The sequence below is a fragment of the Chelonia mydas genome, chromosome 5 (genome assembly GCF_015237465.2).
Source record: "Chelonia mydas isolate rCheMyd1 chromosome 5, rCheMyd1.pri.v2, whole genome shotgun sequence".
NCBI lineage: Eukaryota > Metazoa > Chordata > Testudines > Cheloniidae > Chelonia > Chelonia mydas.
Genome location: NC_051245.2, coordinates 78,729,356 through 78,752,651, shown reverse-complemented (window position 1 = coordinate 78,752,651; position 23,296 = coordinate 78,729,356). Strand labels below are relative to the sequence as shown.

The window sequence follows — 23,296 nt, the reverse complement described above, 5'->3', positions numbered from 1 at the left end:
CTCTGAGGGATGAGATGGATGGTTATCTCAATCTTCAGCCCATCTTGCTCTTACAGTGCTAGACATGAGAAGCTACACTACTAAGAACTGTGAAATGGAAGGGTTTATTTTGGTTTCTCTTTTGCACAGGGGGCCATGAACAGGTCAGCTCATAGCAGCAAGTAGTTTATGAGGCATTATGAGTCTTATGTGCCCAGAAGACCATTCACCCACTCTGCAGAAAAAGGGCCAGCTCCTGAGAGGTGCTGAGCACTCTCAATTTTGATTGATTTTAGTGGAAATTACAGACATTCAATAACTTGGAGGATTGGGTCCTAAGGCCTTAATTTGGTACCACATAAATAAAATAAAATAATCACCATCCTAACAGAAGCATATCAGTGCATACAATTTAGCTTTTGCTCTACATTTATTTTTTTCCTTAATATTTTCATGCAAGTTTATTAAAGACACAGACCACTAAGGGTTATTGTTGTTCGCATTGTTTTTTTAAAGACAGCCTTTCATTTTGTGCCAAATTTTCAGAACTTGGGAGGTCATATTTCTTTTCAAGAAAACTGTACCTGAAATTAGTTATGTCTATCAAAGAAAGTGATTGCTAGACTCTGATTTATTGAAGACTTTAATAATTCAAAGTGGATGGCAATGATAACTAACAATGTAATCATTTAGAAGTTTCTGCAAAATGACTGAGCCCTATTATGCTGTGAATTGTTGGTGATTGTGAGAAAAGTGTAACGAGATCTTACAGTTAACTAAAGAGTAACATCTGCATCAGTCATAATATTTTAATGTTCTTAATCCCAATCCTAACATTGTCCATCATTTTATGAAATGAAAAACAGCTAATTGCCACAGATTGGATCTTAACAACCTAATAAATTCTATATTATGCAGATATTAACAGATAGCCAAACATAAAATTTATTTCTGTTTAGTTTCTAAATGTCTACCATGTTGCATTTTCCACATTAAAAACATACAGCACAAGACACAGTAGTGTAATGGACAGATCCACTTGTACTGAGACATTTCCTGATGAATATTAAAGTTAAACAATGACAACTATATGTAAAATTGAAGCTCATGAGGAAGTGCAAGCTTGATTAAGAGGTGGACCAACCATCTTTAAAGAACAGAGTGAAGACACGAACTGAAAAAAATCACAGACCTCACTAAAAAAAGAAAATTGTTCTGCATGCAGGCAGTGACTGCTCTGCTGGGTAATATATCTGACCAAATGGAACTAAGAATAGATTGTTTAAAGAAAAGTAATGTAAATCTGAAAAATCAGTTGTCTCAAGTGAGGACCATATTGGAGAAATAAAGGCAGGAGACTGAAATTTGTAATACATTTTCCTGAGGATATCTCAAGGAAATAAGCTTTTAAGTAATCTCCCTGAGCAGCTGGAGAGCCAAGTCTGGAGCCATAAAATGTGGTTTCTTGGCCAACCAGAGAAAATAGAGAGAGAAAATCTGCTAGGACTTTTAGAGAAATGTCTGAAAAAACTGTACCTGAAATCCACTTTGAATATTGTGAATGGAAAGACTTAGAGGGATGATAAAGAGAATACCTACAGTTATGGTATGCTTAGATACTAAAATGACAGGAATCCTAAGAATATGTTGGATGATAATTGCTGACAGGGTGTAGAACAATTAATTCATATAACAGTTTTAGGGGATAAAGTGTATTCTGAACCAGGCTTAGAAAGTACAGGACATTAAAGATAGCCATTTTAAAAAAAATGTGCTTTTCAAAAAATACTATTTTAAAGTTTTGTTTCCTGCCAAACTACAGGTACAACCCAGTGGGAAAGTATACATGGTTTGGGACTCAAAGTTTGCAGAGAAGCCATTGGAGCAAGTGGAATCCATCTACATTTCAGAGGAGAAAAGAATAATTGAATCTTAGAAAACTTTTAACCAGACTGTTTGTGCTGGCAATAAATCAACTTTTCACTGAGTAATGGGATTATAATGTATGAAAGTGAAGGGTACATTTTCTTCTGTGGTGCTAATTCCCTGGGCTGGCCACAAACATGTGCCAAGTGTGCAGCCAAATAGCCAAATAGCCCCACACATTTGGTGTCTCTGATCAGTCAGTATCTATTCCCAGACAGCACCTACAATCTCCCCTTCCTGTTGTGATACTTACCTTGAGAGGGGACATTGGGAATCTAACTTTTCCAGTGCCCAGAACCCACTCCCTGCTGATTCCTGCATCCTCCTAAAGACAAACAACTCTAATCCATCCAGCTGTCATACCCTGTCCAATCACATGTCATGGGGGTTACCTCAACTTCCCTGGGGCTCTGTACTTCTTATTTTACACAGGGCCAGCTCTGTTCATTCCTACTATGATCTCAGTTCACATGTAATGAAGATTTTATTATTGGGCGGGCCTCTTACTTAAAGTGTATAGGAATGCCAATGACACAAGCAGTAATAAACTGGTAGCTGGTGGTTACTCTTTTATACTTATGTACCTGCTGTCTGTTCTGAATGGGAATATAAATGCTATGGCAATTTTCAATTTGTGCTTTTATACATTCTACCCACTCTCTAAGCCCCAGAAAATGGAAGGATGAATGAAAGTTGATTTAGAAACACTAGGCAGATTTATTACATCTTTGTTTTCTGCAGTCTTTGATTATTTATCTTAAAGAAATTTTGCAGTAGATTATTCTTTTCTTTTTGTTTACATTTCTCTTGTGGCTTCCTTCAAAATCATCCCTAGAGCTAAAGACAGCACCACCCAACCCCCGTCCTCCCACACCATATCGGACATAAAGTACTATCAGACAAGCTTCTGGCTTTATGCTTGGCATTCAGAAACAGGGTATTTATTCAGCTAACTACTTGATATATATCAGCTAATACAAGTTTTTGCATATTCTAACTTGCATGTGAGAGTTTAAGGCCAGAGAGTTGAAATGTTCCACATGAATCTCAGAGCATTTGTTGGATCAGGCCCTTATAGGCCATTTTTGATAAACAGTCCATAAAGTGTAGAAATATCACCATAAGGCATGTGTCTCTACTAACGCTCACCAAAACTCTCAACACTTAAATACATAATACAATTTACTTCTGATGCCGGAAGAATAACCTAATGATAATGAGACCATGAGGCATGGTTTCACTATTATAATTTTCATATTTTAAAAGAAGGGAAAACAAATGCATATTGTTTAATCTTGTCTTACCCAATGTGAACATTCTACTGGCAATTATCATGAAATTATGAAAGCAACGGACTAACTAGATTAATGAATTTATAGCTGTACATTTTAAATTTCTGAATCTCATCAAAAAATTAAGCCAACAAGTCTTAATTTAGATTCAGGGAAAGCTGAAAAGTAAAGAAGCACCCTAATCAGACTTGGCCCAATTCCAGTATGGCTAATTATATTCTGAATATGCAAATTATCCTGCTGAGTTAATTGGATAAGGTATTCTTATTAACTTCTGTCCCTGTACGGTTGTGTAGTGTTTTTGGTGTCCTTATAATGGATGCTGCATCCTACCCCAGAGATGACTGCATTTAAATATAAAGCAAGATGGTCCTTTTTTTTTTTTTCATAGATTCATAGATATTTAGGTCAGAAGGGACCATTATGATCATCTAGTCTGACCTCCTGCACAACGCAGGCCACAGAATTTCACCCACCACTCCTGCAAAAAACCTCAAACCTATATTTGTGCTATTGAAGTCCTCAAATCGTAGTTTAAAGACTTCAAGGAGCAGAGAATCCTCCAGCAAGTGACCCGTGCCCCATGCTACAGAGGAAGGTGAAAAACCTCCAGGGCCTCTTCCAATCTGCCCTGGAGGAAAATTCCTTCCTGACCCCAAATATGGCGATCAGCTAAACCCTGAGCATATGGGCAAGATTCATAAGCCAGATACTACAGAAAATTCTTTCCTGGGTAACTCGGATCCCACCCCATCTAATATCCCATCACAGGCCATTGGGCCTATATACCATGAATATTTAATTACCAAACCTTTTACATATACATGGCCCAATTTTGCATTTTTGCCCTTGTAGTAACTGCAGGATCCGATCCACAGTTCATTATTTTTGATCATTTTATAAAACACTTTAAAGCATGTGAAATGCCCTGTATAAAATAAATAATAAATATAATCAGAAGCAACTAAGGATATATCAGGTCTATGATGCTAATAGAAATATTACCTCTCCCAGTGGCTACACACATTTGGATCTTCAAGATTCAAGGATAATGTTGTCCCCATCCAGTGGTGTAACAGTACAACCGGGAAGCACACAAACCAGTTCAAATTAATAACCATCTTTTCAAATAAATGACCTGTAAAAAAAAAGATTTATATTAGGTCAAGGTAATATTCAAACTATAAACATAGGAAGACAAATTCTTCCTTGGTGAAAGTCCATTGGTTACACCAAGTTAGAATCTGGCCCCAAACCGGATTATATAGGATAGCAGGCATTTAACAGCAAGACACATGGTGACAGCCTCGTGGTAGGAATACAAGGCTCTCCTTAATAGGATTCAAAATCAGAAATTAAATGTGAACGGGTTAGATGGCATTGAGTGAGCAAATGCACTATAGTTTCACCTCTGGAGACCTGTGTAGGGTGACCAGAGTTTATAGGGACAACCCCGATATTTGAGGCTTTGTCTTATATAGGCACCTACTATCCCCCACATCCTGTCCCAATTTTTCACACTTGCTATCTGGTCACCCTAGACCTGTGTTGTCACAAGTGAAATTGTGTTAGATGGGCTCAGTTTACATACTAGTGGTTATCTGTCTATATCACAGAACAGACACACAAATTCAAACAACTGCCATCTTTAGCTCAGAAAAGACTGAAGACTGGAGGAACAGGGATGTTCCCAATCAGAATGAAGATGCAATTAGTTGAGTATTGTCCAAAAGCGCAGACAGCACTTGTTCACAGAATGGCTCTAGGGACAAAGTATTTAGAGTGATGAGTCCCACAATTTAATAAGACCCAACTTCACTTTAAAAAAAAACACAATAGAGTATAATGTGAAACAACTTTCTTTTGCAGAGCATCTCTCATAAAAACTGTATCCCAGAATTCTTCATCTATCTATTTCTAATGGCTCCCCTTACTATGTCTGAGTGCTACACAATCATTAATGATTAATGAGGATTTTAGCCTCACAATACCCCTTTGAGGTAGTGAAATATCACCCCCATTTTACAGATGGAGAACTAAGGCACAGATTAGAATAAGAGATTAAACAAGGTCACACAGGACGTCTATATCAGGAATGGAGCCCAGGTCTCCGGAGTCCAAGTCCAATGCCCTATTCACTAGACCATACTTCCTCCTATTGACAGAATTCAATATTCTTATTGTTTATTATTTGTATTACTGTAGAACCTAGCAGACCTAATCATGGACTAGGACCCCACTTTGCAAGGAGCTGTACAAACACAAAACAAAAGACAGTCCTTGCTCTAAGTAGTTTACAAGCTAACTATAAGACAAGAGATAAGAAATGGATACAGAAAGAATGGGGAGTACAAGAAAACAATTAGATTATATTGGTCAGCATGATACACAGTGGTGTGTGCACACCAGCAGAGGAGAGCTAGGCTAATGAGAAAGATCTATGTTTCAGATAAGATTGGCACAGAAATGATGTGAATAAGGGCAAAATCAAGACTGATCTTAGACCAGTGACGGCTGAATGCACTGTAAAAAGGGTGCATGTTCTGATCTTGGCTGTGAGAATAGACATATCCCACTGCATACAAGGGTGATGCTTGTGCACAGAGAGTTGAACTGGATCATATGCTGATAGCAAAAGATGAACATAGACTTATTTGGAAAAGGACTGTATCTTTAACACATGGAACATCCTACTAACATGCACATATCATCACAGTTAACATATTTTAATAAATATTATTGTCTACCCAGTCTGGGATGGTGAAACTGACAACAACATCACAGGGAAAAGATGAAAGTCAGATAAACAAACAAGTAACAATAAATAAATGTTACACTTTTTTTTTGTTTTATATATATATATATATATATATATATGAATCACATATTACTCAAACCTGCAAGATGCTGAACAAACCCCTCAATGAGAGTATAGAATGTTCACCATCTCCAGGAATTGCTAAATACCTTGCAGAATCAGACCCATAATTGCCATGTAAGTGCATAAGTTGACAATGTGGTGGTTTTTTTCAACCAATTTGCTTTAAGTTTTTTCAAGATTTTCTCACAGGTAGTTCCAAATTTTTGGTGTACTTCTAAATTTAACCATCAAATTGCTGTAAAAATCATTGTACTGATGTCTGATATAAAATCCCCTTTTGTAAGTCGTAATGTTCTAGGCTAGTACAATTCCCTCCCACATCAAAAAACTCATCTTAAAAATAAACTGAAATGCTGCCCAATTGATTTGAGTATGTTGTAGCTGAATTTTCAGCTACTGAATTTTAAAATACATACTGAAATGCTTTTAATTTTTAAGACCCAGCCTCTTCTTACTGTTCCCACAAAAGACTAGAAAGAAGGCTGGTAAGCAGCAATTTGCCATTTATTCAAAAACAATTACCTTAAATTAGAAACGATATATAGAGTCACCAGTTCAAACAAAAAATCATCCATTTACAAATTGGAATTTGCTTTTTTGTGTAAAAGTAGAAATTAGACTAAACAATGATTTTATAGATGCATTAAGGAAGATCTATTATAGATCTGCTATACTGGGCCAGATCCTCATTTGGTTTAAATTGGCATGTTTCCATTGTAAGCAATAGAGCTATACCATTTTACTTTAGCTGAGGATCTGGCCCTGTATCCTCATATGGCTTCCGAAATCTGGGAAAAAAACAATTCTAAGATTGTTAAAGCTAACTTATGATGTAGGAATAAAGTAGCTTTCCCACCAAAAAGTTAATTTTTAAGTAATGAAAATATTTTTGGTAAAATAAATGTATCTGAAACAAAAAGTTTCTGAGTTGTTTCACTATGGAGTGTTTCACTATAAAACCTACTGACGTATTATTTTAAAAGAGGAAAAAATGCAGTGGAGCACGGCAGAAGCAACATGAAATAGACAGAGGCATACTTAATGGTATCTCCTTAAGAATACAAAATAAATATACAAGCAATTTAAGATAATGTTTAAAAAAAATCTAAGAAACATGCTTTTTTGGAAAAATTTGTGAAGTAGAGATCACAGAGATTGCCCAGTTTTGCAAAACCTTCCTTCAAAACCCAGGCCTGACTGAAGACATTTCATGCTCTGGAACTGGTATTTAGTATGGAGTTCAGTTTAAAAACAAATAAAAGCAGCTGCATTTTCAAGTTAATAATACCAACAAAGTGGTGATTTCCTCCATTAAAATAGACACTTTTATTTATATGCAGACTGTATATTGTATTTCTCTTTTTTCTTTTCTTTTCTTTTTTTTTTTTAACTTCAATAACTTTGCTTTTGGATACATTTAACAAATTTTAAAATATATTTAAAAAAAATCATTTGCATGAGCCCCCTAGTGTAAAACCTGATTGCATTCAGATCTTTTGCTTAATTATTAAAGAAAATCAAAACAGAAAATCAGTACAACTGATTAGCATTGCTAAAGTGTTTACATTAGCAATAAAAAAAAACCCATAGATGATTCATTTAACTCTTGCTGCCTACACTATGCACTGATGTGTCCTGCTCAGAGATCCATGTTTGCTACTATATAGTGCAACAAAAGTCTCAACAGGTAATATTCTCAGTATTTTTCCAGTGCCCCCAATATGCGGTGTCTACCATATACAGTACAAATGATCTAACAGCTGAAAACATTCATGTTGGAATATGTCCTCTGTCTACATGTTACTGATTAGCAAAAGTATGTGTAAATAAACAACTCATGTAAGAAGAGAAAGATCTTCTGACCTCATACAGATTTTTGTATAATTTATTACTCTGATGTTGTAAAAAGCTGCTACCAGGTTTAGAGCTATAAGTAATTCCATTTAAATCCATGGTAAAGTGTTCCAAAGAGGTGAAGAAGAGCCTCCAAAATGCTCCCTTGTTGCCAGCAATATGTTTGCATATTTAAAACTGCAAAACTAACAAACAATCTAGGAAGTAAGATGTGAAGGCTCCACCAAGGCCAAGTGTAAGTTTGCAGAGTAAACTTTAAAAGCAATTTATTTGACTGGTAACCAATCAATGCAACTCTTTCAGCATAAATGAAGTACCCTCCCATCCTTCATCAAGGCATGACTGAAACCAAAATAAATTCAACCTAGCAACAGTAATAAGGTATTTCTAACCACAATTTTCCCTCAAAAGAATAGGTAGGATGAACAATGACCACCCAATAATTTACAACAGAAGGTGTTAAAATTTAATTGCCCCACCTCATTTTCTGTTACTAGTACTGGAGGCAAAACCCAGATTTACAAACAAGCACCATTGTTTTCATTTTGCAGGATACCTGATGGAATTCCTTGGCAATCTGGTCCCTGATCCAAAGTTCACTAATGTCAGTGTAAAGATTCCCACTGACTTCGGTGGACTTTGGATAAGGCCCATGGTCTAGACCCATAACAGGAATATGACGCTGATGCCTGAAACTGCCATAGGTTGTTCCCTCTGTCACTTACGTCACCTAAACAAGGATAACACGGAATATATATCTGGATGTATGTGTTTGCTAAATCAAACAAAAATAATTAATAATTCTTCTATGAAAACTTTCATCTGATAATCCCAAAGAGTTTTATAAACATTAATGGGCAAAGTTTAAGATGGGGGTATAAATAACCTATAAACTTGTATTCACATAAGTAACCAAGCAATTAAAAAAGTCTGTCTAGTAACCGGGTGAGCAGATCCTGTAATTGCACTTTATATAGGGATAGTTAACTGTTACTATACCTGATTTGTGCACACAAATCTGGGGTTTGTAGATGTGCCCACTGCACCCACTTTTGATAATCTGGACCTCATTAAGAAAACAGCATAATACCCCAGTGGTAGGTAATATTACTATACCTGAAAAGCAGTTAACTTTTTTTAAATTAAGTTCAGGATCAGAAGTAGAAAAAAGGAAAGGAAAGCAAACATTCCTCATTTACAGATTGGTAAATGGAGGCCCTACTCACGGTTCTCTGCTCTAACCATTATACTCTGCTGCATAACAAAATGTAAATGTTGGGAGAGGTGGGGGACAAAAGCTAAAATAATGAAAAACATGAAAGAAGCAGAAGCTGCTCAAGGCAGTGGAGAAGTATTTTATGTTCAGCAGAATCAAATGCTGTTGGTGAATTAAGCGGTATTAGAACTGCAAAGCAACAGAGCTATAGTATGATACAATTGCTAACATGACACACTGGACTGAAGAGAAAGGAAAATGCTGATATAGTTTTCCCACTACTGTTGCAAAAGTACTTTTATCTCTGCAACATAAAACATGCAGCAGAAACATATAATTGAATTGGGAAAGGAACTTCCAGAAAAGGAATATCTGCTTTGTTCTAATCAGTCAGATATTTTTTGTTCATTTCTGTCCTTTTGCACACATATTGTATAGGTGTTTTGGAAACTTTCTAATCATCTATTGTGCACTCTGTGAAACTGGTAAACTAGGTGCCAGCTCTTGCCAAAACTGAGCCCTGACAAATCCATAGCTGGAAATCAGACCAGCTCTCCTGTTTAAGATAGGTGTTAGACTTGTAAGGATGTTTAGACTCTATAAAATGCTTGTAAGTTGCTGCATGCATTAACCTTACTTGTAATATCTATAGCCCATGCTGTAAGGTAATATGTAAGTTTTGCTTTATAACTGTAAAAATGCCTGCTCTGAACTTGTAAACCCAGGAGAAGGAGTGGTTTCCTGGCCCACCTTCTTGTCAACTTTTGGGAATGGGCCACATCCACCCTGATTGAATTGGCCTCGTTAGCACTGACCCCCTTTGGTAAGGCAACTCCCATCTTTTCACGTGCTATATATTTATACCTGCCTACTGTACTTATCACCCCAGGCATCTGATGAAGTGAGTTATAGCCCATGAAAGCTCATGCCCAAATAAATTTGTTAGTCTTTAAGGTGCCACAAGGACTCCTCGTTGTTTTTATCAAAACTAAGTGCGTCATTGTGAAGCATCACAATACGAAGCCTGGGCTAATTGCCTTCTCACACCTGTAAAGCAGCTATGTGCAAGGAAGCCTGTCCCATCAACTTGAATTCTGGAAAGAAGAAAATAAAGATAGCTGACATGAAAATTCTTCATGTCTTTGCTGTTTGGACTCTCACTGGGCTGAAGCTAGGAAACAGAAGCAGAGATCACTAGGGTCGACCTGGTTTAGCCTTCAAAAGATATTCAGTGCTGAGAGATTACTACAACTCTGTCACCTTTCGGAACCATAGACTGTAACTCATTGGTATGTATATGTTGCGTGCTTTAACCTGTAAATAACTCCCTAATTCCTTTTTCCTAATCTTTTTCCTTAGTTAGTTTACCATAGGACTGCGTACAAGAGCTGTCTTGGTGTGAGTTCTAAGGTACAAATTCATCTGGGGTAAGTGCCTGGTCTCTAGGGACTGGAAGCAACTTAAATATTTTGTGATCTTTGGTGTAAGTGACCATTTATCACTAAATCCAGCTTGCCTGGGTTGCCAGATAGACTGCAGTTCCCAAGGGGACTGTCTGTGACTCTACGGTAAGACTCATATAGTGATTCAGGAGTTCACATTTGTTACTGGGTTGGTGAAATCTAATTATAGAACATACCACTGGTTTGGGGGTGTCAGACCTGAAATTGGCACTCACAGTTGTGAGCCACTCCAGACAATGTGACACATTGCATTCCCTTGTATTACATTTGTACACAGCCATCCTGCTCATATGATAGCAGATGATGTTATTTTAAAAAGAAATAAGCCCTTGTTCAACATACTTTCATTTTCACATTGTGTTTATAAATTGTGCAATCAAATTGAGTATGGTGTTGGTGATTTAGGAGGTGGCCCTCTTCTCTCTCAATCCCTATTGTTTAGGACTTAGCCAATGCCTCAGAATACCATTAGGTGATAGAAGACCATGCTCCTGGAAATGTCCCCAGATGAGAGACAGAACTTGAGTATCATCTAAAGAGCTCATGGTACTTTTTGCCAGAATAGCAAGGTTAACACCAAATTCTGTTGGTAGCTGTAATCTATGTACTTAAATACCCACTTCAATTCCACTAGGATAAGGTATCCTTTTCTTCCTTTCCTAACTCATTGTGTAGTGTTTAGAGTAATGTTAAATCATTTCACCCTAGAGGTGTTAGTTCTTCTGCTATATACCCCACTTGTTTGGAAAGCTCTTTGGGATAAGGCACAAAATAAATGTAAGGCAGCATCATGACATAGGGCATCTTTTTTAAAAAAGAGTCTTTCCTTGCCAGGGACACAAACCTTAATTAAAACAACAATAAAACCAAAACAACTTATCAAAACTTGAATTTGACCTCAACTTGTCAGCAATGATTAGTCTCATGCTAACTTGTGACTATGAAAAACCCAATTGTTTTTATTGATTACATTACAAAATTAATGGATGAAGAGAATGTAATGCAGTACATGTTTTATATGTGGAGTTTAAAAGCGAGTTTAATGCAGTGACTCAGAAAATCTTGCTTGTAAAACAAATATGAATTTACTTGCATATGATCATGGTCACATGGACAGTAAACTGGCTGAAGGACTGTAAACGAAGGCAAATATAAATAAATGGCAGCTTGTTATTAAGAGAGGTTTCTAGGGAGGCACCACTAGGATCAATGTTAGGGTCAGTTTTATTTAACATCTTTATTAATGATCTGGAGGGGAAAGGTAAATGGCATATTAATTAAATTCACAGATGTTACTAAATTGAAAGATATGGCAAACATCTGTGAGGACAGAGAAATAATAGAGAAGTCAAAAATTCAGGCAAAAAATTACAAAATGAGAGTCATATTAGAAAAATGCACACATATATATCTGGGGGGGATAATCCAAAACAGAGATGTTCAATAGGATGAGAATACTTGAAAGGCAATAATGCTGAAAGAGACCTAGGGTGATATTGGATTGCAAATTAGATAGGAACTTGCAATGTGTTACAGCAGCCAAAAAGCTAATGAGATTTTGGGCTGCATGGGCAAACTATCATATCACAAAACAGGAAAAGGATAGTCCCTCTGCATATGGCTCTAGGGACAGCGTACTTGCTATACTGAGCACAATTTGGGCAGCTTCCATTTCAGAAAGATGGCAAACTGGAGGAAGTTCAAGAAGCATAAAAATTATCCAAGGACTCGAATGATGGATTCATGAGTGAAGATTATGAGAACTAAATAGCATAATTAGTTAAACGCTGAGGGGAGAAAGAGTGTGACATGCATCTACCAGTATTTAAGGAGTGTAAACGCAAAGGATCAGCATGTGACTGGGCCTTGGGCAGTTGCATAAGGAGGGAAGAGAGAGTTGCAAGAATCTTCCCCTCTATTGCCCCAATGCAGCAGTCAGACACGATCACAGTCACTGAGAACCCTCAAGCACGGAGACTGCGCCCTCCTAGGTTTCCCAGAAGCATGTAATCCCAAAAGGAGTAAGTCCATTTTCCTGTCTCCCCTTCTTGCCAAACATGGAGAGGCGTGCAGACTGCAGCTTCCCCATGAAAGCATGGGCACAATCTCTTCCAGAATTGCTCCATGGAGGTATGGTGTTACATTGCACCAACTTGGATTAGTACCTCCAAGGTATATTTTGAGCCCAAAAAGAGAAAGGAAATGTTTAAAGTGGTCTTAGGTCGTATAAGAAGGGATATCAGCCTGAAACAGAACACAGGAAAATTTGGGCTGATTCAGGAAATTAATAAAATAGCTGTGGTGTATGTCTTAAAAATAGACCAGACAAATAGATGAAGATTATACTGTAATAGACATCCATTACTGGGCAGATACAATTTGTTTTTTTTAAGTGCCATGCTTAATTTTGGTGATGAAAAAAGTAAATAATGAACTAATATCTCTTTTCCAGCTTTAATATCTTAGATCATTTTTATTTTCCTGTGACACGTATGGCATCTGAATGACCTGAGTAAATAAATAATTTCACAGTCCACATTTTGTGCTGTTTCTTGTAGAAACGTAGTTTATTTATATAGAAATTTTCAAACAAAAGAATCCTAAGCACCCTGCAAAAAATATGCAAAGGAGTCACTTCACCCCCTGCTTAGCTGCAGATACTTCCGGGGTGGCATGTGGTTAGCCAGTATGCACCAGCAACACTACAGAACAATTTTTTAAGAGAGGAAGTAAAAAATAACTTCTTTTGGGGGGTGGAATTTAGATGGCCAGAATGAAATGTAATTACTCAGGCTGGAATTCGGATGCTAACATGCCTAACCTCTCAAAAACTGCCATGTGTGTCATCCAGCGCTGCAGCATGACCTAGGTGGCTTGAGTAGCACAGTGAGGCCTAGCACCATGCCACAGTAGTACTGTCGATTACTGACTCAAAGAAAAATGCTATTTAATCCCAACACATTCTCTGAAGTGCCTTGAAAGTCACGTATCCATACTTTGTTCAGAACTAATTCTGCTTCCTGTAGAAAATCAGATGAAAGCACAGCCCAAGATCTCATGTTTTTATTTCAAGTACGACTCTATAGTCTTCCAAGTTCGCTTTGTGCCAAGTAATACCCCTCTGTAGGGGGAGTCTTCACAGGCATAAAGCTGGCAGAGCTGCCTCCTTCACCAGCTCCCCCTAGCACCAATGTGCTAGTATAAAGAGAAGGAGGAAGGAGCAGGTTGGGTTTATATCCGGGGCAGAAGGAATGTGGTGGAACCATAGGTTGAAGTGGTTTCCATCATATACAGGGTTTACAGTTTGGTTCAATGGCTCTCAGCACCCCCACTATACAAATTGTTCCAGCATCCCTGGGTGGTACCAAACTCCACTGCGTCCTTTGCATCAGTAGCAGAAATTAGAGTGGGCCTCTACCTTCCACCAGGGTCAGGTGGCCAAAGATCAGAGAACCGGAATCTGTTCCCAGTCATGCCCAACATCCACCACATCTGAGCACAGCTCAGACATAATGGAGAAAAGAGGCCTTAGTTTTTCAGGCAGGTTGCAAATGAAGGGCTTGATCCTGCAAACCCTTAGTCACATGAGGAGTTGAAGTCAGTGGAAATATTTGTGTAAGGACTGCTCACATAGGAAAGTTTGCAGGATGGGGCTCTTACACACATTTTTCAAACAACTGACACAAATCCCCTTTCGTCCAAGTGTGTTGTTCAGTTTGTTTCTATCCTTATGAAAGGCACCAAATAAAGACTGCTAAACTTTCTAGAATCCAAACTAAATTATCTGAAAATCACAATTTTCAGAAGATTAAATACCAACTAGAATAGAAATCCTGAAAGCTCTTCTTTAATATCAAGAACATTACATGAGTCAAACAAAACTATATACTTATTAAATGTTGTATATCTATTGTATGTTTCTGATTTATGTATTACTGGTATGTCATTCATTACTTCAAAAACAGGAAAATCCTTCAAAACTCTTAACTTTCCATCTTACCAAACTAAATGTTAAAAGAAGAGCATAGTCAGGAAGAAAGAAGCAATGTGTGATATGATGTAGGGTGGACAAGAGAAAAGAAAATTGTTTTCAAGTAAAACTAATGTTGATATCTCTGTGTAAACACAGAGATCAGAATAATTTTCAGAGAGAACTAGGGCCCATATTACTGCAACATCCACCCAGGCAGATCTCCACAGACTTCAGTGATACTCCACAATAGTACAGGGGTTTTCCTACACAGATGCAGTTGCAGGACTGGAAATGTCACTGTTTCCTAAGAAAATGGAGCATCAGATTACTTTGTCTGACACAAAGATGGAGATCCAGGATCAATAAAAAAGAAAATTAAACCATTACACTGACAGGGAACTTCTCTGAGGTACATTTGCTATGTTAGCAAAATAAGAAATACTCTTTATTGTAAAAGTTCAATATTCAGAATGCTATTTTTTCCTCTCTCTTTTCTACATATTACAATAAGGATATTTGTCAAACAACCAAAGTACAGTTTATACATATAACATTAAAATGACAGTGGAAACAAGCCAGCATTTTGAAGAAAACTGATTACTTGCAGGGATGGGGGAGAGGGAAAGTTGCCTTTCCTTTTCCCTGAAAAATCTCAATAGGAAGAGCATACACACACACTATAGAGATTGAAATTTTTCAGGGAAAAAGAAATGCAACTTTTCCTCTCCCCCATTCCCTGAAAGTAATCAATTTTCTTCAAAATGCTAGCTTGTCTCCACTGACATTTTAATGTTATATGTTCTGTGACTGGGAATGATTGAAGAGTGGAGGTATTGCTCTGGAATGACCAGATCTATGCTTTTAAAGAAATGCATGCTTTTAGTTTGTTATTCATGTATGTGAGGAATTGTGATTTAGTGGTTACAGCGTGGAATAACAAGATAAGGGAAAATTCAGTCTGGTCTAGCACCACGTGTCCCATCTTTAGCATACTCTCTGTCAGAATAATTGTTGAGGAAAAATCTAACCTCAGATGCTTTGGGATTACCATCACAAAAAAGAAATATGAGATAAGAGTATTGAATTTCTGAATAGAACTATGAACACCTTGCGGTTGCTGACAAAGTTGCCCAACAAAATCCTGTGGTTGACCATGTACACTCATTCCTTAACTCCAGCTGTGCCGAAATCCTTATTCGTGCCTTCATTTCTTCTGATCTTGACTAATCTGACTCCCTTTTCTATGGCCTGCTCAGTTCCCAACTTTCCAGATTTCAGCATATGCCATTGGCAGCCTTCTCACCATATATAAAAGAGTACAACCACTTTGCTCGGACAACTCCTCTAGCTCCCTCTTCATTTTAGGATCCAATTCAAACTTGTCCTCCTTACTTTTAAAATACCTCTGCTATCTTGCTCCAACATTCTTTAAGACACTTTCTCTCTTTCCCCCCTTTCTTCTAGGTTCATCCACACATCTATCACTAGCTTCCTCTCTTTTCTTTACATATCTCATTATTGCTGAGGCAAGATCCTTCTTCTCTGCAGCTCTCACCAGCTGTAAGAGCCTTTCTTCTATACTCTCCATTCCTCCTTCAGTGACATATTTTCAAAATCTCATCTGTGGACACCTCATTTGCTTATGCCCCTTAATTTCACTCTACCTATTATCATATGTTTAAAAATTTAACTGTAGTACTGTTTCACTGCATTAACTTGTTAAATCATCCAAGAAGACACTACACAAAAGAGAGTGTATTATTTTGACTCTGCATTCTTTACATATATTGAGAATATGGCTGCCACAAGCATATCACTATACTTTGTTATAGAATTTAACATTCAAATGCTGTGACTTAAAACGAAAAAATATGTTAATTAACTATGAATGCCATCTCATTCTAAGAATCTATGAAATTTTTGAGCAGTTCAATGCATTCGTTATAAGCCTTTCTTTATACCTCTAGGAATCTAGTTCAAAGCAATCTATGATTCATTACAGAAGATCCCCCTCATGTCAGTATTATACCACAGTACACTGATATAGAAGTCTGGGTAACCCAGAAATGTGTTTGCCCACATTGCCAAGAGAAAAGGTATGAAGAAATTAATGAGCATGACGTGCAATCAGGTACTCATTCACAAAGATTAAAATGGGCACCATTCCTTCTTTTTCCCCCCAAGGGAAACAATCTTTTTTGCCTCAGAATTAGAGTGACTAATATGCAAAACTGAAAGATCCTTTTTTGCTCCTTAAAATTACTTAACAAAACATTAAATATTAAAGGGCCAAATCCTGTTCCCATTGAAATCAGTGGGAATTTTGCCAAGAGATTTCAATGGGACCAAGATTAAGAGGCAGGATGTTACACACTAGGCTGACTCACCAGCACTTGAGGTTCTTTTCACTGCTTCTCTTTGCAAAAGCAGTGTGCTTGCTGCTAACTGTGCTGAATGAAGAGTGCTATAGTAAACAGCATTTGCACTTCCTAGATCAGAGCTAGTTATACCCATTTTCCCTGTATACCCATCCCCTTTCACTACAATGTTTGTCTACACACTCTTGCCATCAGGCACCACATTCATGAACCTCTGTTTATGTGATGGTTGCTCTTGCATGCATCTTTGTCCCTCCTGGTTTACATGTTCACAGGCAAGATTCAATTTTATTCTATGTGCTCTTCTTTGGAAAAAAGACACAGCTATAGCATGAGGCTTCAGTACTGAAAACTATATATCCCTATATGATCCTTGCCTGAAATCAGCCTAGACCTTCACATATTTACTTACTAACTTGTTTGATTTGCAAGGTCACATTCAAGCCTCATTAACATAGGGTGGCAACGTAAATTGGTCTAATTTTTCTAGTTGTGAGCCTTTAACACCTGCAGGCCAATAATAACATTAACAACTGGTTTGCTGTAAAATCAGCTGAACATTAGAAAATCCAGAGCCTCGCAGAGCTTTTTTTAAATCCTCCTTAAAGTAAAATATTGCTTTTTGTAAAATAAAGAGAAATGTTACTGAATAAACTTAAACTCTGGAAAATATAATATTGTTAATATTAGGGATTGGGAGTAGTAAAAGATTTCCATTCCACCAATGGCAAAGTAAACAACGTTACATATTATGCATAAAAATGCTTTGATAGTTAAGAGTGATTTAATATCAAAGTTTCCAGTTGTGATTTACATCACTTTCAGTTTTTCTCTTACTACAAAAAAAATTTTTTTAAAGATGTCCCAAATCATTAAATCCTTACATCCATTTCCTTTAATGATGAACCCGACTCTGTTTTAAAAACAGAGCCTGGTTCATCATGAAAGGAAACTAATGAAGGCACTTGCCTTAGAAACTGTAACAATCAAAGAAAGACCCTTTTGGTTGTAATTAATATTTTTTAGATAATTTCTCTTATTAAAATATGTTAATTTACTTTGGTTTCAGGTTACCTGAAACCTTTCTAAAAGTGAAGTCTGAAGCTAATTCCTGCTGCAAGCAGCGTAATTTGAAGCTAAAAGAATTGAGACTGCATTTTTATTAACATGAGCAGAAGGACTTAAATCCCAAAACCGTGATCCTTATATGACACATGTTGCATTCTTTAAATCTGCATCTCCTCTTTCCATTACTGGATGCAAAAGGGCAGCAGCACCAAAAGCATTCTGTCATTACAAAAATGGTCTATTCACAGCATTGTCTGACAAAGTACCTACATTAACAATGCACCCCATTCAGTGATCTGATTTTTACAGACATTTGTACACCAAATTCAAAAATCTCTATGATGGTGGGTTTAATGAGGTACTCTGTTATTCTCTGTAATAAAAATTAAAAGAGAGAGACAGAGTTCTTCAGCTTAATTGCCACATCTGTTATTTGGCACTTTACTGTGATTGACTGGAGTGTATGTGTCAGAGACTCTGCCAAAAACAGGCACATTGCATAAATAGACTAATAACTTATAGCCCAACTTGCATTAGCACCTTATCTGTTACGACTTCTACTGTTGGTCAGTTAAAACAATGTATCTATTGGCCCAGGTTCATTCTGTAAAGAGTTATGCGGTGGGTGGTTGTTTTTTTTTTTTATTAGACACATTTACTGGTTTCAGAAGTAAGGGCTATAATAATTTACATGCACTTTTTATAAGATGGTGTCTAACGAGAGGAGTCAGCAATCCACAATGCCAAATGGGACTAAATTTCGTGTTTGCTTACAGTTGTGTAGCACTGTTTTGATGTGGTTGTAGATCAACAACCAAGTCCTGGGACAACAAAGAACTACTATATTACATTTTATGGTCTTTTATTCTTATGAATCAAGTTTGTATACAAAGATAGAGGGTAGGAGGTGACACACATTAAAAAGGTAGCAATCTTATTTCAGTAAATAATTTACTAATTAGAGACATGGTCCATATTTTGATTTTTTTTCACCTCAGTTAGGTCACCATTTTCAGTTTGGGCACTGAAATGGCAATAAATCCCAATTACCCATTTTGGGAGGCCTAATGCCTAGTTTTCCTGCCTATATTTTATTTTATAAAACTCTGTGAACGTAAGAACGGAGAACTATGCAGCCACATTACAAATTTCAGTATATGAAGCGTATGATTTTTCTGCTCACATTGCTACTAAGCTTCAGAGAGAGACCCCGGTTCATTGAATGAAGAGTCAACCTCTTTGCTTTGTATACTTCTCCACTGTTCCATTTGATTCATCTTGAAACTGAAGTCTTTGAGGCTTTCTTGCCCTTGGCTGTTTGATGATATGAGATAGAGTATTAGGCTTTGTGCATTCAATCTTGAGAGCTCACTGGCTATCCAGAGCTCTTCTGATAGATGAGAAGGTTTGGGTGGGAATGAAAGTGGTACTATCTCTTGTAACCTGTAGAACTGGGTGCTCACTTTTGGGATGAAAGCTGAATTAATTCTGCTACCTACTCCTTGTAAAAGGTACAACATCATGGCTGTATGATGCTCCCAGCTCTGACATTCTTCTTTTTGGATTTGATCAGAAGATTGAGGCTCCATTCGGCCCAATCTATCAACTTCCTGTTGAGCAAGTCTGCTGTGATGAAGTTTCTCTTTCAAATTCAGGGCACATGGGGATGTGGGATTTTTCTCCATCCAGAAGAGTAGGGGAGTGGCCTCTTTCTGAAAAAGCTCTTCCCTGCTTATTGATACAAGCCATAACAGAAGTATTGTCTGTCACTACAAGAATGTCTTTGTTGAACAGTTAGAGAACTCAGGGCTCCAAGGCTGTTTCATACTGCTCTAAGCTTCAGCTAATTTATATTGTGGCTAATGTTCCCTTGCCTCTCCACCCCGTAGTCTCTCTCCTGCTTCCCACATATGTCTTTTACAACACCTGCTTTTCTTAAAACTCTCCTTATTTCTGCAATTGGTGGATTTTACTTGTTTCACTAAAACACAGCTTCAAGATAAGCTATTCAATACTTTCCATATATAGTTCTCAAAGTGCCTTATAAAGAATGTAAATATCTTTATCCACATTTTACAAAACAGGTAACTAATGCACAAAGAGATGGAGCCACTTGGCCAAGTTCACAAAACAGGTGAATAACAAAGCTGGGAATAAAACTAAAGTCTCCTGACTTCTTTAGTGGTCTATCTATGGACCCATGCTGCCTCCAATACACTGTCCAGCCTCAATGAAAGTAGCCATTTGTGTAACACCATTATCAAAGTCATGAAATTTATGAGTTTGGGGCTTAATCCTGAGAGGTGCTAAGTGTCCTCAACTCTCATTTACTTCAACAGGAATCAGGAAAATTCAGTCAACTCTACAAAAGAGGCCTTTAAAGAAAACAAACAGGATTGAGCAGTGTCACGGAGTGTGGCTCCTCTCTTGCCTTCTCTCCACAAAAACTGCACAGACCCCCATGGTTGTGCCTTCTTGCATGTCTTTTTATTTTGTGTTCCCTCCACCAACTTCACAACAGTCCTTCTGCAACAGCCTACTTACAATATTCAACTAGTTTCTGGCCCTCTCACTAGGCTCAGCTAGCCCTATTCCTCCCTTTCTCCTTCCTTCCTTCCCCCTTCTGCCTTTCCTTCCTGTGCCTTTCTTTTATCAGCCCGGGGCTGATGGGCAATTAGCTCAGCCGGGCAGCCTGATTGAGTAATTACCACCATCAGCTTCCTACTGGGGAATTAATTACTATGAGAGTGATCAGAGTGCAGGCTCACTTATTTGCACCCTACACTCTGTCACAGGGAGTATATGAGGAGGCAAAGATGCTTCTTGGGTTGCATTGTTTTCTGCTCTTTCATTTAATTATTTTTCCATTTACTTTTCAAGATGTTAACTACAGTGAATGAACTTACAACCTATGATGCCTAAAAGGAAAGCCAGGTATACTCAAGCTTTGGCATTTCACTTGGAGACAAACGCATCTGGTGCAAACAGGAGCAATTCTGAAAGCCCCTAAGAGATTCTGGCAAGGACAAGAAGTTGTTGCTGCATTCTAGGATGGAAGCTCCAGGGAAGCCCCTGAATGGCACTAATTTTTTACAGGTTGACTGCAGTGGATTCTAACAAGGAAACTACTTGTTCATTTCAAAAACCGACTATCAAAGGAGAGGAAGAAAGACAAAATTGGCTTGCATCTTTCCCCAGGCAGTTCATTGCCAAGGGAGAAAGAGTGTTTCATGGATGCTTCCCAATATGACTTTGTTCAACACAGGATGATTCACTTTCTTAAAATGAGAAGACTGGAGACCAAAATAGGATTGGAAAATCTGAGATCTGCAAGGAAAAGGTGTGCATAGGAAAGTAAACAGTCTGAAAGGTCATAGGCATGGAGTCCTCAAATATTTTAGAAGAATGGAAAAGTATCCAAACTTTGGGATGCTTAACCAAACCACTGAACCTTTGAGGTCCATAATGGAAAACATGTTTTAAGCTTTTATGTTATTCATGCATAACACAATTTGACAAGAACTGTAGTTATGGGAAAAGAAGTCTGGACTTAAAATGTGTATTACAATTGCAGAAAATTAATTGAAAGTGTTTCAGTAAAGAGATTAAGTCTCATGGTGGCTCTCTAGGATGTAGTGGAGGGAATACATGGATGTTGGAGATGGAAGAAGCTACTGGCAGCAAACTGGAGCCATTAGAGTAGGCAAGTATCTCAATGTATTCTCTGTGTCTTTTTATTATCAAATCAAAATGTTTCTCTTTATGTTTATTAATTATACTGCTATAATAATTAATAATATATTCCTCTGTTGGTTATATGCAGTTTTGCCAGAACAAGTGAGTATGACTTTCATTTGGTCTGACCTCCCATCATAAGAAATATCAAATCTCCTTTAACATACCAAGGCTTAGCCATCATATAAATGTAGCACTGGTTCTATGGTAGCTCAGGGTAACAGCAATGGGCCAAATCTCCCCTTTGTCCCAGAAACTTACAGAATGTAGTGCCTTTCATCCATCACAGTGATGAAGCATAAATACACTAATACTGCTGTACATTTTCAGCAGACCTCAAGACTGAGAAAGAAGTTCAGCATTTTTTCTTTAATGTTCCATTAGAAGAGACCAATTGTATGGACTTTGGAAGCAGCTTTGTAATGTTTGGATTCCACAACAGCATTTGTTCACACATTGTACAGTACATTAAAAGGGGATAATGGTCTCCTGTTCTTCTCACTTACCTCAGTTACATTGTAACTCCATTGACTTCACTTGAGTTACTACATTTATTCTGGTATAAGTGAGAAGAATACCAGGCCCAGTACAGGTGCCTGAACACACCGAAGGAAAAAAAAAATCTATGCCTCTCATTTTATTTCTAAATTTTTAATAACTAAAGAATAAAATCAAACTCTTCACAACAGGCAATCAATTGTCTTTACTAAAATAAAGCCTACAGTTTAAAATATGTATTTCAATCTCACTGGCAGGTACTCTTCAGAAACAGTTGTTATTTACAGTATCTGTCTGGGGAAAAAAAAGATTAAAAGATCAAGTTACTCTTCACTTCCAAACAAGTCAGGCCACAGCTGTACATCAGATTCTGAGCAACTGTTCCACATGCACACAACAAGGCTTCTGTCTTCCCGCAGGGTTTACTCAGGTCATCTGCATGTGGCGTGGATTAAAGCAGCACTAAAGCTCTATTATAAAGTAGGCTAAACAGTGAGTTTATACACACAGTGCCTGTGCCACTGGTAAATTCCTCCATTTGACATTCTGATCAGAGGGGTTTCCATATACTGCATGCAGAGGAGACTGTACAAAGTTTAAGTTCCACTGAAAAAAGTCAAAAAATGGTGTTTCATCCTGTGTATTCCATGCTGCATTTAAATAAAGAGAAATAGGAGGGAGGAGCCTACTAAAAGGTCTTTCTGTGAAAAAACCTGCAAATAACGGCAAAGGAGTCAATGATCCTCTGTGTTAATAGAAAAGCAGAATTAAAGCCTTTGTGCAGTTTTCTCCTGAAGTCACACCCTCAAATTTTAAAAATATGAGTTGGGGCAGCGGTGTGCTAAAATGGGACCAAGTTATCTCAGTGGGACAATAAGCAACCCATCTCTCACCACCCCTGGCATTACCCAGAGGAACAGGCTGGGTGTGGGAAGGGGTGGGACATCAGTAGGGGATTTCCTTTTCCCCTGATCTACCTAGGAAGGCTACATTGGCAGGGCCTTGCCTGCTGAGCCTCAGAACACTGTGGGAT

General features: G+C 37.7%; 1 protein-coding gene across 2 annotated transcripts in view; it reads right to left on the bottom strand.

The window, feature by feature from the left end:
* Positions 1–23,296, bottom strand: part of MEGF10 (multiple EGF like domains 10) — a 155,840-nt gene that overhangs the window by 97,596 nt on the left and 34,948 nt on the right. For both annotated transcript variants that reach the window (XM_043547395.1, XM_007060851.3), the window contains one exon: positions 4,203–4,335. In XM_043547395.1, the coding sequence (XP_043403330.1) occupies positions 4,203–4,335 (133 nt within the window). The remainder of the gene's footprint in view (positions 1–4,202; positions 4,336–23,296) is intronic.